We start from the raw sequence: 16,618 nt of genomic DNA on the forward strand, positions 1-16,618 counted from the left end.
AGGAGGCTGACTTTCCTTGAAGTTTTCGCCTCAAATACCGCCATCACGCAGGTGTCCGTGGCAATCAGCACCACCATTAACATTTCCTTCCTGGTCACTCAGCTTGGCATTTCACCCAGTTAAGATCATGTTTCATGTGCATGCTTTTATCTGACTTCATATTGCTTCAGAATATGACTTTCTGTAAATGCGTGCATACATGTGCATGGTCGTGCGAGGAGACACGTGTGTGGTGCCTCCGATGCTATTCCTTCTTACTCCTTAGGTAACATTCACCTTGGGAACTTCTCTTGAGTTAGTTTGGCTTCTCAGTTTTATTTGGTTGGTTGGTTTTGTTGTACTGGTGTGTGTGGGTGCACATACATGTGAGTTCAGGTGCCCTGGGAAACCGGGATTGATCCCTTGGAGATGGAGTTATAGGCAGCTGTTGGCTACTCAATTTGGGTGTTGGAAATGAAATGCAGGTCTTCTGTCAAGAGCAGTACTTGCTCTTAGTTCCTGAGACATCTTCAACCCCATTTGTATGTTTGTTTGTTTGTTTTGAGACAGAGTCTTTCTCTGGCCTGGGGCTTGCCAGGTTGGCCTCGGGCCCCGGGGGTCCTTTGTCCCTACCTTTCCAGCATTGGTCACATGCTTGCACTGTCACTTTACAGATGGTGTAGTCTCCCTGGCCCCTGGTTTTTAGTTTTGAGATATATCTTTATTGTGTTGGTCAACTTCCTGGCACTGTATCAAAATACCTGAGATAATTAACTTGTGAGTAGAAAAGGCTTGTTTGGCTTTATAGCTTTGTAGATTGTAGCTCATGGTCAACGGGCATTACGATGGGGAGCAGGGGACAGGACAAGACTGCACTGCATGACAGACATTCCAGGCATAAGGAGTAGGGAGAAAGGGCTTATACAGATCAAACGGAAATTCCGGAGGCTTCTTGTCTATTTCATGCCTGGAAACACCATGACTGATTAGCCAGTACCAAAGGTTCACACGAGTTATGCCATTATAAACTTCGCCTCTCCTGTGTTGATCATTACCAGCTAGGTTATTATAAGTGCTGTTTTGTCTGTGCTGCCCATTAAAATAACTACGATCACCTTGTTTCTGCGATTCGATGCTGCCACCTGGCCCTTGCTACTCAGATGCTCATTTAAATACATTTAATTCATCCAGTTGAGTGCCTCCAACCCTAAGGTCTGGCACAACAACAAAACTCTTCAAGTGTGCTGGCGCCCCTCTCACCAGTTTTTGTCTTATAGGATTAGTGGAGGGCGTGTCTTCTGGATCTTCCCATTGTGCAGGATTAGGTTTTACACAGTGTATCCATGCTAGTGTTACAATTTCCCTGAGCCTTAAAAGCCCTTCGCCAACACTAAGCCAAGGGATATCAGGCATCTCCAACTCCTTTTCGGTAGGCCATCTTTTGATTAATGTTTCAGCCAACCATTCAAACAAACTTCTGACACCTTTCTTAACTGTGTAAGCTTCCATATTAAACCTAGAACCTCCACTCAGAGGGCCCATGTCAATAAACTCAGTTTTATGTTTTATGGACATAAACTTAGTTTTATGTTCCTTCCACCATTACCCCACACCCTTAAAATCCATTCCTACATATATTCCCTAGACTTCTGCTTGAATAACTTAGCAAACTCATTAAGCTCCTTAGTAGTGTAGCGCATTTCCTAATGGACTACACTTTCTACCTCCCCCAAGGGGCCTGCTTAGCCTTGAGTCTAGTTGTAGGTCTAGAAGAAGCTATCAGTGGGCCTTGGGGAACATCAGTATTGTCTTGTCTGGCATTTTCTTCAGAGAAAGTCACTACTGGTTTATCAGACTCTGAGGGATTAATTTCCCTCATTGAAAAACGCATTATTTCAAGGGGTGGGGCTGAGGGTACTACTTCCTCAGGTGAGGTAAATCTTTGAGAATCTGAGAATTCCACATCAGGGCTCATTCTGAAATATGGCTGTGGGCCTGCAAGCCAGGAGGTACAGTGTGGGAGACTGGCTCTGGTGCCCACTAGTGGTGACTGTGGGAAACCTCAGAGACCTTTGGAACTGTGACTGAACTATATACTGAAATCATTGGTGGTGCATGCCTTTGATCCCAGCACTCGGGAGGCAGAGGCAGGCAGATTTCAGAGTTCAAGGCCAGCCCAATCTAAAGATGGAGTTCCAGGACAGCCAGAGCTACATAGAGATTCTGTCTTGAAAACAAATGAAAAACAACAAAACAAAGAATAGTCTTTGTCCCCAGATCCAGAGAGAAAGCAGTTAGTGCTGACCTTGTCACTTCGTCTTGCCAGTGAAGAATGCTGAGCATGCATTGATTTGGTAAATCTTTCGAAAAACTTTATAGAGCCAGGCATGGTGGCACAGGCCTTTAATCCCAGCACAATGGAGGCAGAGGCAAGTGGATGCCCATGAGTTCAGAGACAGCCTGGTCTATATACTGAGTTCCAGGTCAGCCAAGTATATATATGGTTTTTAAATTTTGCTTGCTTGTTTGCTTGCTTGTTTGTTTTGACTGGTATGGAACCACAGGCCTTTGGAACGCTAGGCAGATCCTCTGCCACTGAGCTAGATTCCCAGCCCTTGGCATTTCCGTACAGCTCTCTTTAAAAAGAAGTTTTTGTTAAAAGATTTCTTTAGCCGGGCGGTGGTGGCGCACGCCTTTAATCCCGGCACTTGGGAGGCAGAGGCAGGCAGATTTCTGAGTTCGAGGCCAGCCTGGTCTACAGAGTGAGTTCTAGGACAGCCAGAGCTACACAGAGAAACCCTGTCTCGAAAAAAAACAAAAAAACAAAAACAAAAAAACAAACAAACAAAAAGATTTATTTATCATTATACATAAGTACACTGTAGCTGTCTTCAGACACACCAGAAGAGGGCATCATATCTCATTACCGATGGTTATGAGCCACCATGTGGTTGCTGGGATTTGAACTCAGGATCTTCAGAAGAACAGTCAGTGCTCTTAACCACTGAGCCATCGCTCCAGCTCTAAAAAGAAGTCTTTAAAAATTATGTCTGTGTGCGTGTTCTTGTCTGTATGTGTAGCACATGCATACCAGTGTCTGTAGGGGCTAGAACAGGGCATTGTGTCTCTGGAGCTGGCACTGTAAGTTTTGGGGAGCTGTCTCATGGGTGTGGAGCAACAACCCCGGGTCCTCTGTAAGAGCAGTAAGCATTCATAACCACTGAGTCATCACTCCAACCCCTGATTTCTCATTTTTAAAAGGCTGACCTCTGATCTCTACAGATGTGAGTCACTGTCGCTGAGCTTCAGAACTGGCTTCTGTCACGCAGATGAGGGTCTCCAGTGTTTACCCCTGCTGTAGTGTGATTACCCTCCTTTAGGAGGCTGGATGATGGCCTTGGGTAGTTTGTCTGTACATGGGCTTTTAGGTCCTCAGTTCCCGTCCCATCCTCTTGGTGCCTGTGCCATAGAACACCAGGCTTGCCATTCTTACTTAGGCCTTCCTCTGGATACCTGCCACTTGTCAGGCTGAGGCCAGGGGACAGAGATGAAGCCAGAGTTTCCCACCTGAATGCTCAGAAACAGCCAGGGGACCACTGAGCTGGGCAGCTATGGTGACACCTCTTATGTCTGGTTGTGTGGCCCTCAGTATCCAGATGGCAAAGATCCAGATTAAAGGGCATGAGCAGTGGTCCAGGCTGAGGAAGTACTCCATCATGCTCCAGAGAGAACTCTTAAAGAAGTGAGCGCCCTGGGACTCCACAGCCCCTGCCCAGGACACCGCAAGGTAGAAAGACTGCAACAGAGGGCCACAGCTCAAAGCCCGGAGCCAGCAGAGCCAAGGTATTTAGAGGACCTTCAAATACTGAATGTCTCGTGGAGTTTAGATGTGTCATTTAAATAAACAGGCTGGCAGCTGCTGTGCACGTGGCTCATCCTTGCCTCCCAGCCCTGACTCCAGCAGGGCTCAGCTCTTGGATCCCAAAGGTCTAATGAGGACCACTAGCCACATGGGCCCAGGGGAACTACTTCCCTGAAGATGGCTGCCTACAAGCTACTGTGTGGCCCCTTTTCTTTCCACACACTTCTCCAACTCTAAGCAGTTCCTCACAGAATCTACCTGAAGGGCTGGAGTGTGACGTGGTGGGAAAGTATGTATTTAGCATGACCAAGGTCCTGGGTTAGGGGCCCCAGAGAAAAGAAGGGCCAGAAGAGTAGAAGTAAGTGATAGAGCCTTAGGCCACATAGCTTTGAGAGATGGGTCAGAGAGTCAGAGCCTGGCGGGAGATGACTGCTAGAAGAGGCTTGATATCCTGGGGAACTGATAGACTAGAGAGGCACTTGGCTGTATTCCAGAAACTGCTCCTCCCAGGAAAAAAATGTGCCACACTCCTAGACGTTCAGGAAAATGTCTGTTTCTCTGAGGACACCATGTGGCCATGTTGAGAACTGCGGGAAGCTACCTCCCATTGGGCTCTAGGTGGCCCAGGGGTTTGCTTCTGGGCTGTGACCGACCTTGTAGGTCAGTCCTGCCACTCCGTGGTGCCCCCATCCAACTCTTCTTCTGAGCCACATGCCTTGCCCTGGCTGGCACTGATACGGACTGACCTAATATCCCCGGATGACACTGCTCTGTCCTCTCCCCCATGGGAGTAAGAACTCAGCACAGAGCCCCGCCCCCTCCCTCCTTCCCTTCTTCCTTTCCCTCTCTCTCCCTTTCCCTTCCTCTTCCCTCCTTTCTTCTTTTCCTCCTTCCCTCTCCCTTCTCCTCCCTGACAGTGCTTCCTTGGAATGAGCTGGAAGCCTTGGGACTTCAGCTTTAACTTAACACAGGACCCAAATGCTCAGCGACAGGCCTCATCTTTGACTTACAGAGGGAAGTGCAGACCCTAGTTATATTGCTTGGAACAACTTCAAACAGTCTGATCAACTTTCCTACAAGCCAAAAACCTAGCTCCACTGCCACAGTTGAAAGGGCTTAGCTGGCTGGAATAGCCACCAGCCAAGAATAACACTTGTGGTGCCCCAGGAACAGTGTGGAGGTAGCATGTGAGTTTCTCACATTCCCCTTGGCCCATTCAGCTAGGCTCTCAGCTGGGGTGAGCATCCATGACACACATAGTACTCAGGCACAAATAGCATCCATGACAGCCATGACACCCAATGTACTCTTGGCACCCAGAACACAGAAATGACCAGAGAAGGATTCACACAGCACATACAGTTCATGTCCCTTTCCTTGTGGCTCTAGCAGAGTCCCAAGCCTGCCTCTCCCTGGCCCAACTGTAGTTATATGGCAATGTCAGCCGCACAGGCTTGTGGCCCATGTCCATCCCTTGAGGGACAATAGATGTCTGCCCCTTCAAACTACAAACTGCCAGAGGAGAGCTATGCTTAGTAAGGTAAGTTGAAGGGGTCCCAAGTACATGTCCTGCCAGCTACAGCTACTCTGTTATGTCCACCAATGACTCAGGCCCTCTCTGCTTCCTGTGAGTATGGAGAAGCGAAGAGGAAGAGCCTGAAATTCAAAGGTGTCCTAAGCGTGGCATCCATAAGGTCCAGCGAGGAACCAGACTGGGCAAAACCCATTCCAGGCTATGAGGGCTCAAGACACACTAGCTAGGGGTCAGTGCACCATCCACTGAGGAGGGGCCTGGTGGTTCTAAGAGAGGGCATTTCCCCAGGAGCATCAAGCGAGCAGTGCTGGGGTGATGTACACAGAGCCCAGGTAGGAAAGCTAATACAGCGTTCACTCTTGCTGTGGTGACACCAGAGGGAAAGTGTGAATAGTGTGGCATGGCCTGGCCTGGGACAAACGACTTTGTAGTTAGAGGAGGTAGCCTTCCCTCTGCTCTCCCATTCTCTGGTTTCAGAAGTCTGCTATGTGCTTACCCACTTAGATGGCTTTATTCACCATATGTGATCAGAAAACCCACGCGCAGCTAGTCTGAGCACGGCCTCATTGTCATTTTCTCTGAGGACCCATCAGCCCCACTTCTCTTCTACCTGAGGCTAAACCCAACTCTGCAGCCTGCTCAGGGACTACCTGCCCTCTGCTAATGGGGACAGTGTTGGCCACCACTCTTCCTGTGGCCCGCCTTCCTTCATAACAACAGCGTAGATATTAATTTTTACTGTCAGGTGGACGGGTGTTTTGCCTGCATTCATATTGGTGAGCTACGAGCATGCCTGGTACCAACAGAAGCCAGAAGAGGGTGTCAGACTCATGTTACTGGCTGTGCTGAGGTTACAGACAGTTGTGAGCCATGATACTGGGAATCAAGCCTAGGTCCTCTGAAAGAGCAGCAAGTGCTCTTAACCATGGAGCCACCTCACCAGCTTGACTAGTAAACCATCAGTTTGGCTGCTGCTCTTTAAAACACTGGCTTATCAGCACCACATAGTACAGCCCACACTGCTAGCTAGGATGCCTTAGAGCTTGGTGCACATGCTGGCATGCCTCTGGGGCTGTTGACCAGCTGTGTGGTTGTCCATGACCCCAGAATTCCCATAGTAGGAGGCATCTCTTGATTCTTCATGCTTCTCCTTCCATATCTGCACCTGTCAGGCAGCAGCAGGCACCACCCTCCTCACAGGGGCTCTGCAGCTACAGGGACTTGACACCACATAGTTCTTATCCGTGGACACTTAGCCTGGCCATCAGCAGCTGCTCTGCAGTTGCTGGTCCTGACCAGCTCAGATGGAGAAAGCAGCTCCCTTTCTGGGAGAATGGCAGCAGGGTTGAGAGTGGGTTGCCCCTGGCCCTGGCCCGCTGCCCAGATGCCCATGTGATGGTGCTAGTGCCCCACTTCCTGGCCTGAGCCTTGACCTCTCCAGATCCTGCAAAGGACTCGAAGGAGTTGAGATGCTGTCTAGCACACAGGGTCAATCCTAACAGACACCTGGCATCTGCTGGGGCCTTCGAACCTCATCTTTCCTTATAACTTCCATCATTAGGATGGTCCTGGAATTGGGATGCCTCTTAGATTGGCTGAGAAATGGGGTGACAGGCTCCTCCACCATTGGGCTTGGGGTGCCTTCCTGGGTGCAGGACTACTGCCTCCTGGGGACTGGCACTTGGGGTTTCCTCCAGGTGCTGATTGGGCCAGGAAGGGGGGATGGGGCCTGGGAGCAGTGGGAGGTGACTCTTTTCTATGACAATCCTCTGCCTCAGTCACTATTAGCAGGGGCCTGTTAATGAAAATTCACACCCAGGTGCTAATAAACAGTGGGCTGCTCCCAGGCCCCTCAGAGAAGAGGCCCTCCACAAGGAAGGGGGCTGGCCAATGAGTTCCACTTATCTGTGAAAAGACTTGCTAATAACTTTAATTCCCCATCCTAAAACACTGGGTCTTTACTTTGCAAATAGATTTTCTATACTGGGTTGGCTCCTGGGCCAGAAAGACTTCCTGTCCAGACCCAGTTAAGATACTGGGAGGAGAGTGTCAGATGGAGTCAGAAGTGATGGGAAAGGGCAGGACCAGTGAAGGTGTGAGGTCCTCCACCCCTGGTGATCCCTTACAGTCACTCTCTCTGCAGCCAAACACCAGCTATTGTATGAACTGCTCAAGCCCTGAGCTGCAGAACAGGACCATGACCCCACACTGCATGGCCACTCCTCCTGGCCATAGCCAGAGGGCTGGAAAAGATCCTCCAGAGGATTTCCAACAAATCCCACAGAAGAATAGGATGATTGTGAAGGAGCTGTGAAGGATGCAGTATTGAGTAATAGAAAGGAATGGAGTTCTGAAACATGAGCTAATCAGGGTAAACCTTGGACACATACTCTGAAACAAGCCAGATACACAAGACCACACTCCATGTTTCTTTCTTTCTTAATTGTTTTTGTTTTTGTTTTTGTTTTTGAGACTGGGTCTCCTATGTAGACTTGGGTGGTCTGGAACTCACTATGTAGACTGGGCTTGCTGTAAATTCAAAGATCTGCCCGCCCCTGCTTTCCAAGTAACTGGGATTAGAGGTGTATGGCCAGCTTGAATATTTCCTCTTGTAGGAAATGCTTACAACAGATAAACTTCATTAGAAATAAAGTGCTACTGCAGGGGGCTGGCTAGTGGGTGCCGAGGCTAATGAGCAGTGGGGTTCATGAGAGCTGCCGCTTCTTCCTTAGTTGTCTTTTCTTGAGACAGGGCTTGAGAGCCTTGAACTCAGAGATTTGCCTGCTTCTGCCTTCCAAGCGCTGAGATCAAAGGTGTGCCACCACATCTAGCCAGTAGCTTCTTTTTGGAGGTGATAAAAATTAAAATTAGCGGTGATAAATCACATAGCTTGCAAAAATAAATAAATTGGATATGCCAAAGTCATTGAAGTGTGTCTTCTAAAGAAGCATGAGAGTGTGGCAGCACACGTGTCTCCCCGGCATCCTCTGAGGCGAGTCGGGAGTTGAAGGAAGGTCACCCTTGGCAGAATGAGGCTCTATCTCAAAACAATATCAATAAAATGCTTATTAAAAGAACTAAACGAATACCAAGGCCTGAGTTTCTGATAGTTGAGGGGGAGAGAGAGAGTTGCCCCTGCACCCTTGGCAGAGACTTCCATGAGTCAGTGCCCCTCACTGGTTGGTTCTCTGCACCTCCTGTTCGGGCTCCAGGCTGCATACTCCAGCAGCACAGGTCAGCAATCAACAGGTCCTGCATCCCATCCTAGCCAGGCCTCCAAGGAACCATGATCACATCAACCAAACTCTCCCACTGACGTAATTTATATCTTCAAGCCATATGAAGATGGGAAGCTCTAGCCAGGGAGAATCTTATTTGGGGACAATGCCCCAGGTGCAGCCCAGCTGGCCAGAAGAGCAGCCAGCCATTCTGCTCCCACCACTGCCCCCACCGCTGCCCCCACCGCCGCTCCAACCACAGAGCACTGCAGTGCTTGACCTTTATGCATCGGTAAAATATATGCAAAGGTAACCAAGATACAAAACCACTAATGGAGTTGTATTTTCTGGTTTTATCCAGTTCCTCCCTAAATTTAAAAAAGAGGAACTACTTCCTGTCACCTCCTCTCAGGAAGCCCCTCACTCCATTCCACCCCACCCCACCCTTTCAGACTGACCCATGCAGAATAGATGTTGACCGGGAAGAGGGTAGAGGGCCTTTGTGTCTCCAGGCTGTAGATTACAAAACTCCCTCTCGACAATCCCATGTCAGCTTTCCCTGACACATACCAGAACTTCCAGCATGGCACGGGGGCATGGGGACATGGGAACTCGTGCCACCATGAGTTTGGGCCAGTACAGTGTGAGGTCCCCGCCCCCACCCACCCAAAATAGGGGAAGAAAGTAAAATAAATCCTCCAAATGACACTAGTACAAACGGTTTATTCACAAATAAATAAATACACACCAGGCAGAACTTGTGCCTGCTTCCGCTTTAGAGCGTGCACCCTATTGGGCCCTCCTTCCAAGGAGGACTGGAAAGGTACAGTCTAGATTGAGGACCAGCTCCCACCCAAGGAATGCCCATGTTGGTATCACTGGCGCCTCTTCCAGGAACCACTCCCTTGGAAGGTGCTAAGACGAAAGGACGTGTCTGTGCTCAGACAGGGTGACAGTCGTCCATTGCATTGTTCCTTCGACTCTTCAGGCAGGCGGCCACTCCTGCGGCGTCCAGGTTTCTAGAAAAGCCAACATGTCGCTGCTGAAGAGCTGCAGAAGAGTGAACAGCGTCACAATCAACACCTGCCCCAGTGTCAGGTCCGCGCTCCTCCGCTCCTCGCTCAAGGTTGAGCGAGCAAATAATGCGAAATAATCCCCACCTGTCCACCTCCCACCCCGTTTGGGCACCCAGGGCACGCGGGGATGCTCGCAAGAGAGAGCCTGCGTGCAGCAGAGAGGCTGGTCCGCGACTTGGGGATGTGCGTCGCGCACCAACAGTAGGGGGCGCCACCTGGACAGCGCGCGGAAGGGGTTACTAACCGGAGACGAGGGGCTGGGCTCCATCTCCTGCCATTCCTGGGATGCTGTTTCTGCGTACAGGAACGATGAGTCCCACGATTCTGCGGCGACTCGGGGTCTAGAGTAGGCAGGCGGGGACCCCCATGACACCCCGCTGCAGGCGGCCGGGCTTAAACGCGGACCGAGCGACTGCGACTGCGCCAGGCCACTGTCGGGGCACAGCGGGCAGCCTCGAGGTGACACCTCGTGCCGCTGTCGCCGAAGGCTGTCCTCGCTGAGGCCCAGCACAGCCGACAGATGACCGATGTAGCGGATGGCCAGGCGCAGCGTCTCGATCTTGGTCAGGTTCTGGCCTGCAGGTGCCACCGACGGCGGCAGGAAGCGGCGCAGCTCGTGCAGCGCGCGGGCGAGCGTGCGCATTCGTAGTTTCTCGCGCTCGCTGGCGCTCTGCCGCTGTCCGCTACCCAGGCGGCTGCCGTGCGTCCCGCGCCTACCGGGGGTCCCAGCACGCCGGGCCGGGCGGGCGCAGGGTGGTGCGGGGCTGCTGGCCTGGGCACCGTCCCACGAGTCCGAGGACCAGGCTGGGGAGCAGACGCTGTCCCCATCGGAAAGCATCGGTGGCCGCAGACCAGCAGGACTGGGGATCCAGGACTCGGAGAGCGGCGCGCACTGAGGCTGGGCCATGGCAGCGGAGGCCTGACCCTTGGGTCTGCTGCAGCTTTATCTCAAGCCTTAGGTGTGAAGCGGCCCCTTCCAGAACTCATCTGCACATCAAAGCCGGTTCGAGCCAGGAGGGGGGCAGGGCCTGAACCCTTTGAACCAAGAGCAGGGGCTCTGAGGTGCAGGACCCCTTGGTCCAGTCTGCTCTACCTGGGCCATATTTGGGGCCTCAGTAAGGCTGGCACCTATGATGGAGACGTTAAGCCAGCCCTGCAAGTTGAAAGAACCATGCTCAGAGAACTAAAGTCTAGTTCCTAGGTTTAGGGTACACTTTCATTTATTAGGGACCCTACCCCATTTTCCCCATCACTTTAATTTACAAATTGTATAACAAGAGACTCCCAGATTGCATTGGCCAACTGTGGACTAGGACCTCTAGATACGGAGAGAACTCTGGTTCATTCCTTCCCAGAAGCTCGGAGGTGGCCTGTAGTCCTCCTCCCTGATGTCCAGGCTGTGGGAGCCACATTAAAGAAACCATCCCGACCGACCTGTGGGGTTGCTAGGTTGTCCGAGCAGGGGGAAAGGTGAGCCTGCCTCCCCACACTACAAGTCACTCCTAGTCTTGGCAAGATAGGGAGCTTGGTCGCCTTTCCCAGCCCTCTCAGGATGGGAGCTCTGCTGCTCTGGTTGGCCTCCGTGAGTAGAAAGTCCTTTGACAAAACTCAACTCCCTGAGCTGGATGTGGTGGCACACTTGGGAGGTGAAGGCAGGAGGGTCAGGAGTTCAGGGCCAAGCCAAGCTGTATATGGCCCAGGTTAACATGGGCTACATAAGATCCTATCTTGGAAAAAACAAAAACGAAAAAACGAAAAGCAGAAATCTTCATCTGTCCCAGTGGCAGTTTTATAATCTCACTATTTCATAGGATGCCACCTGTTAGGTTCATAGGATGCCTTATGTATTTATTTATTTATTTATTTATTTATTTATTTATAGATTTACTTATTGTATTATGTATATGGGTACACTGTAGCTATCTTCAGACAAAACAGAAGAGGGCATCAGATCCTATTACAGATAGTTGTGAGCCACCATGTGATGTGGTTGCAGGGAATTGAACTCAGGATCTCTGGAAGAACAGCCAGTGCTCTTAACCCCTAAGCCATCTCTCCAGCCTGCCTTTTACTTTTTTAAGGGGTGTATGTGTGTGTGTGTGTGTGTGTGTGTGTGTGTGTGTGTGTACATGTGTGTCTGTGTCCCCATCTGTGCTGGTGCCCCACACAGGCCAGAGGTGGCAAGTTCCTCAGGATCTGGACTTAGAGACAATTGTGAGCTGCCTGAGGTGGCTTATGGGAACAGAACTTTGAGTCCTCTTCAAGAGCAACATGTGCTCTTCTTAAGTGCTGAGCTGTCCCTCCAGTGTTCTTCCTCCCACCTCTTGAAACATGGTCTCATGTAGCCCAGGCTAGCCTTGAACTTACTCTAACCCAGCTGGCCTTTAGCTCCTGCTCCTGCTGCCTCCACTTACTGCAGTTGTGAGCTGCCATGCCTGGCTGTCAAGGATGTCTGCTCTTACCACACCTGTCCAGTGTTGTACTGGATGGAAGGACTAGGTTAGAAAATAAAGAGAAATAAATACAAGCTGAAGAGAGAAAGCAAACCTGTCCCCACTTATATGCAACATGCTTATTAACTCTCCAGGAGTTGGGCATACAGGCACATGCCTGTAATTCCAGCACTTGGAAAATGAAGGCAAGAGGAGTTTGGGCCAGCCTTGGTTGCAATATGAATTTGAAGCTATCCTATGCTACAGGACTGTCTCACCTATTAGAGGGCTGGTGCTGTGGTTCCGTCAGTAGAGTGCTTGCCTAGCCTGCCGGAAGCCCTGGGTCTTATGCCAACACTGCATAACCACGTGTAGCCCTGTCTTGTAACGCCAGCACTGGGGAGAAGAAGACAGGAGGACCAGAAGTTCAAGTTCAAGCTCACCTAGGTGTGTTGGAGCACACCTTTGATCCTAGCCCTTGGGAGGCAGAGGCAGGCAGATCTCTGAGTTAGGGACCAGCCTGGTCTACAGGGTGAGCTCCATCCAGGACAGCCGGGGCTACACAGAGAAACCCTGTCTTGAAAACAAATGAACAACAGAACACCCAAAACAAACAAACAAAGCACTGGCTGCTCTTCGCAAGAGCCAGGTTTGGCTGATTCCCAGCACCCACATGGCGGCTCATAACTACACTTCCAGGGATCGCACTCTTCTGGCCTCTGGGTACTACACAAGCATACAGAGCACAGGCAAAACCCTCATATACACAGAGAATTAAAAAATATTCTCAACTGCAGAGTGAGTTTCAGGCACATCTCAAAAACAACCCACTGAGCCTGACAGAACAGATCTGGGGCCAGCTTTTTAAGGGGCTTGAGGCAGGAAAGCCACAAGGCCCTGCCTAGGTTACGGAGTGAGTTCAAGGCCAGCATGGATAACTTAGTAACTCCAGTCTCAATAACAGGGCTGATAGAGCACTCGCTTAGCATGCAGCAGGCGAAGGATCTGACTTGCCTGCTGAGCTCCTTGGGCATTGCTTTATGCCCTTGACCTAGTGCGTACATCACACCTGCTGTTTCTTCTCCAGGTAGGCCACCAGGTACCTGGTGTCTAGCACTACATCTAAACCTCTTTCTTCTTCTGGAGGAATGACACTCAGTTCTCCCAGTGCCAGTGTCCTGAATTTTTGCACCCCATATGTCTTCTAGATAGGTGATGGTTTCTGGCGGTGAAGACCCCATGGGTTGGTACCTGATTCTCTGGGCATCTCTGCCCACTACCATCCCTTTGTCCTCTGTTCTCTACTGCCTGTGACCTCCTCAAACACTTCTCCATCCTTGCCTCTCTGTCAGAAGGACCACGCCCACAGTGGCACCCAGAGAAGCAGTATTCACCTCCACTGTGGAGTAGAAAAGTAGAGTCCACGCTGTGAACTTATGTGCCTGGCCCAGAAGGTCCCTTCTCAGGCTGCAGCTGTCCATGGGGCCTGTCCAGTCTGAACTGAGGCAAATGGATACCTTTTTGAGGCTCTTGATCTGAACAAGAACTCCGAGTTCAAGCTCAGAGATTGTGCCTCTTAGTTGACGCTAGAACAAGCAGCTGGAGACCTGTTGTGTAGCTTAGATAGAGTGGGAGTGTACATGGTAGCCCCCACAGGTAGGAGGGGCGAGGTCTCAGCTTTGAGGGCACTCAAGTATCCCAAATACCCTCCACATCCATGTGACCATGATTTCATATCATATCAAAAAGAATTGAGAAATTTCACTGAAAGATCTTGTGTCTTAAATTGAAAACACAGTAGACGTACATGGCTTAAAATTAAAAAGTGTCTGGGTTCATATCAAATGCCCTGACAAGCCTGCTTTTGCAGCTCCTACTTGCTTACTCCAGACTGAACTGGCATTGCTTATTGCTTGCATCTTGTTAATAGCACTTTGAAGTTGTATTTTATTAACTACAAAGTTAGGCAGGCATGTTTGGACTAGGGAGGAGTGGGGGACGCCACACTTCGTTGAAGGCACAATACTTAAGAAGACTCAGATCTGAGGCCTAGTTGTTAGCATTGAGTGTCAGAAACACAGAAGGATCTGGAACAAGAGAGGAGGGATGCTGTGAGCAAAGGGGGGTAAGATGGTTGTGTCAGACATGCGGGAACGTTTAAAAGGCACAGACTTAGTGAGTGGGTGAGGGACTGCATGAGAGACAGGCAGATGGCAGGTCCTGCCTCCAACTCCCTCCCAGAAGTCTTGAGTGCGGAGACTAATACACTGGAGTGCCACGTGGAGTCCCTCCCTCCCCTGTTACCTCTGTTGCCTCTGTGCTCTCTGGGAAACTACTTCAGTGGCCCAGCTGGTGCAAGGGCAGGGGGGAGCCTCTGCTTCCTTCTGCCCCTTTGATCTCCTTATCTGGCCAGGGTCTTCAGTGGGTTTATTTGGGAGCTGCTTGGAGTTAATGAGTTATCCAGGCTGCAAGGCCCACATAGCCTCCCTGCTGGGCCAAGGCCTTCACACTTTTGGGGCCTATGTTTTGACAAGTGCCAGAGCCAGTGGCTTCTGCTCCCCTGGCCCGAGCCTCCCCTGGTTGCCAATGTGTAAGGCTGGGAAATGAGGTCTTGCCGCCACCCCATCAAAACAGAGGTGAAAGTTCAAGCCTCAGCCGGGTAGGGGGCAGACAGGACAGGGAGGCCCCCTTTCAGGCTCAGGGTCCAACCTCGGCCTTCATGCTGGAGCTGGGCACCACACTCCCACCCACTCTGCAGTCTCAGTGCCCTCATTTTCCCCAGCCAGTCCCTCTGGCACAGCCTTGCTAATCAAAGGTGCTAGGCAAAGGGCTCCCTAACCCCTGAGCCTGCCTGCAGGAGGCAGAGGCCCCAGAAGAAGGATGGTACTCTGCTTCCATCACTAGCCCGCTTAGCATCAGCAGATCCCACTAATTACAGTGCCAGGCTTGTGGGCTGTCTCAGCTCGCGGGTATTAGCAGGTCTCCTGCTCCTGCTCACAGCACCCTGGGATGAAGGGACACAGATGAAAACATGGAGAGGTCCCATGTCAGAGCTAGTAGTCTCGTAGCGAGTAGAAGGCATATCATAGTCACCATCTTGGGGCTGGGCAGGCCTTACTTCACATACCAGAGCCTTGAGAAGACAGGGAAAGAAAGAGGTCTCTAGGCCCCAGCCAGGACTACATTGGCCAGAAGTTCTGCAAGATGGAGCCAGAGAATCTGGATATATGAATAACACTCTGGGATCATGAGATAGCTCTCTGGATAAAGCCAGTTGCTTCTAAGACAGACAGCTAGAGTTTGATTCTTAATCTGAGGGCTGCCACTCACGCACCTGCAAGTGTGTGCCTGTGTACGAGAGTGTGTGTGGACACCCCATACATACAATAAGGATAAATGTTTTTAAAATTTCTTCAAAATTATGAAAGTACCTCTCCACACAATTCAGAGACAGAAAAAGCACTGAAGAAAGGCCACTCCCTCCCCTGACCTTGGTCCTTCACCCCTTGGGTCACAGATGATGCAAGGCACGTCAACTTAAAAGGCCCAGCAACAGAGGGCCCAATTTCTCCCTTCCTGTACCTCTTTCCTCATGAACCGCCCTACAAGTCTGCCCAGTAAGGCTCTCTGAGGTTCCCGAGGCTCCCGGAGGAGCCTCCCACCCAGACCCCCACCGGCCCTCCTCACACCTCTAGCTCTTGGAGCCACCGAGCTGGCACACCATATGGAATAGATTATTCTGGACTCAGGATAATCTGATTATCTGGTCCTGGGCCAGTTGGATGCTCAGCTAGTGGCAGCCACAGGCAGCAGAGGGGTGATGAGGAGGGAGGGGGTGGGAAAAGAGGAGAGAGATTTGGCAGATCCTCCCCACCCCCGGAAAGGCTCAAGAGGAAATGCCAGGATCCCCGTGGGTCTGATGCCGGCTGATAATACTGAGGGGATAGGTATCACCTCTCTCTTTAGGGGTGTCATATTTATGATTCATGGTTTCATTCAGGTAATTGGGGGGTGGCTCTGAGTGAAACCTCAGAGCCTTAGAGTGAAAACAGGAGAAATTGAGATATAAAAGGATTAAGCTTGAGATAGCTAGCACAAAGCAAAGACGTAAACACATATGAATTCAGGAAATGATGGATCAGGTACTCTGCCTGTGGAGATCTCTGCTGGCTTCTGGAATTTCTTGTGTTCTTGCATTCCCAGATGCTGCCAGCAGAGGGTGATACACAGTCAGTTGAAAGCTTTTTTCTTTTTCTTTTTATGCTTTTTTTTGCTGTCTCCATCTCCCTAGGAGGCCAGAATGACTTCGAACTATACAACCCAGACTGGCTTGCAATTCTGGGGAAATCCCTCCTGTTTCAGCCTTCTGAGTGCTGGGATTACAGGCATGGAACATCACGGAAGCTTCAAGCCTGAGCCAGGCCAACCTTCCTCCACTCTCTAGACTTTCCCCTCTAGGGATGAAAATGTTTCTGAGGTTATGCTTTAAGATGCTGGGATCACGAGGGGATGCCAAT

At 50.7% G+C, this 16,618-nt stretch overlaps 2 protein-coding genes across 5 annotated transcripts in view; one reads left to right on the forward strand and one right to left on the reverse strand.

The window, feature by feature from the left end:
• Wdr93 (WD repeat domain 93) overlaps nt 1–3,901 on the forward strand; it is a 49,218-nt gene extending 45,317 nt beyond the window's left edge. For all 4 annotated transcript variants that reach the window (XM_031387080.1, XM_031387078.1, XM_031387077.1 and 1 more), the window contains one exon: nt 3,629–3,901. In XM_031387080.1, coding sequence (XP_031242940.1) covers nt 3,629–3,725 — 97 coding nt within the window. In that variant the 3' untranslated portion in view covers nt 3,726–3,901. The remainder of the gene's footprint in view (nt 1–3,628) is intronic.
• A 5,395-nt stretch (nt 3,902–9,296) lies between these two features.
• Mesp1 (mesoderm posterior bHLH transcription factor 1) lies at nt 9,297–10,850 on the reverse strand. The gene is made up of 2 exons (XM_031384346.1): nt 9,914–10,850; nt 9,297–9,643 (listed from the first exon to the last, which is right to left on the reverse strand). The coding sequence occupies exons 1-2, from the start codon at nt 10,574–10,576 to the stop codon at nt 9,578–9,580; spliced, it is 729 nt and encodes a 242-aa protein (XP_031240206.1). The 5' UTR covers nt 10,577–10,850; the 3' UTR covers nt 9,297–9,577.
• Nucleotides 10,851–16,618: the final 5,768 nt, after the last annotated feature.

Source organism: Mastomys coucha, unplaced genomic scaffold (assembly GCF_008632895.1).
Source record: "Mastomys coucha isolate ucsf_1 unplaced genomic scaffold, UCSF_Mcou_1 pScaffold21, whole genome shotgun sequence".
Lineage (NCBI taxonomy): Eukaryota > Metazoa > Chordata > Mammalia > Rodentia > Muridae > Mastomys > Mastomys coucha.

Excerpts from the sequence above, each read along its gene's own strand:
- Mesp1 (XM_031384346.1), bottom strand. The coding sequence starts at position 10,576 with ATGGCCCAGCCTCAGTGCGCGCCGCTCTCCGAGTCCTGGATCCCCAGT. Across the intron at positions 9,644-9,913 it reads AGCCCAGCCCCTCGTCTCCG|CTCTTCAGCAGCGACATGTT; the intron begins GTTAGTAACCCC and ends ACTCTTCTGCAG.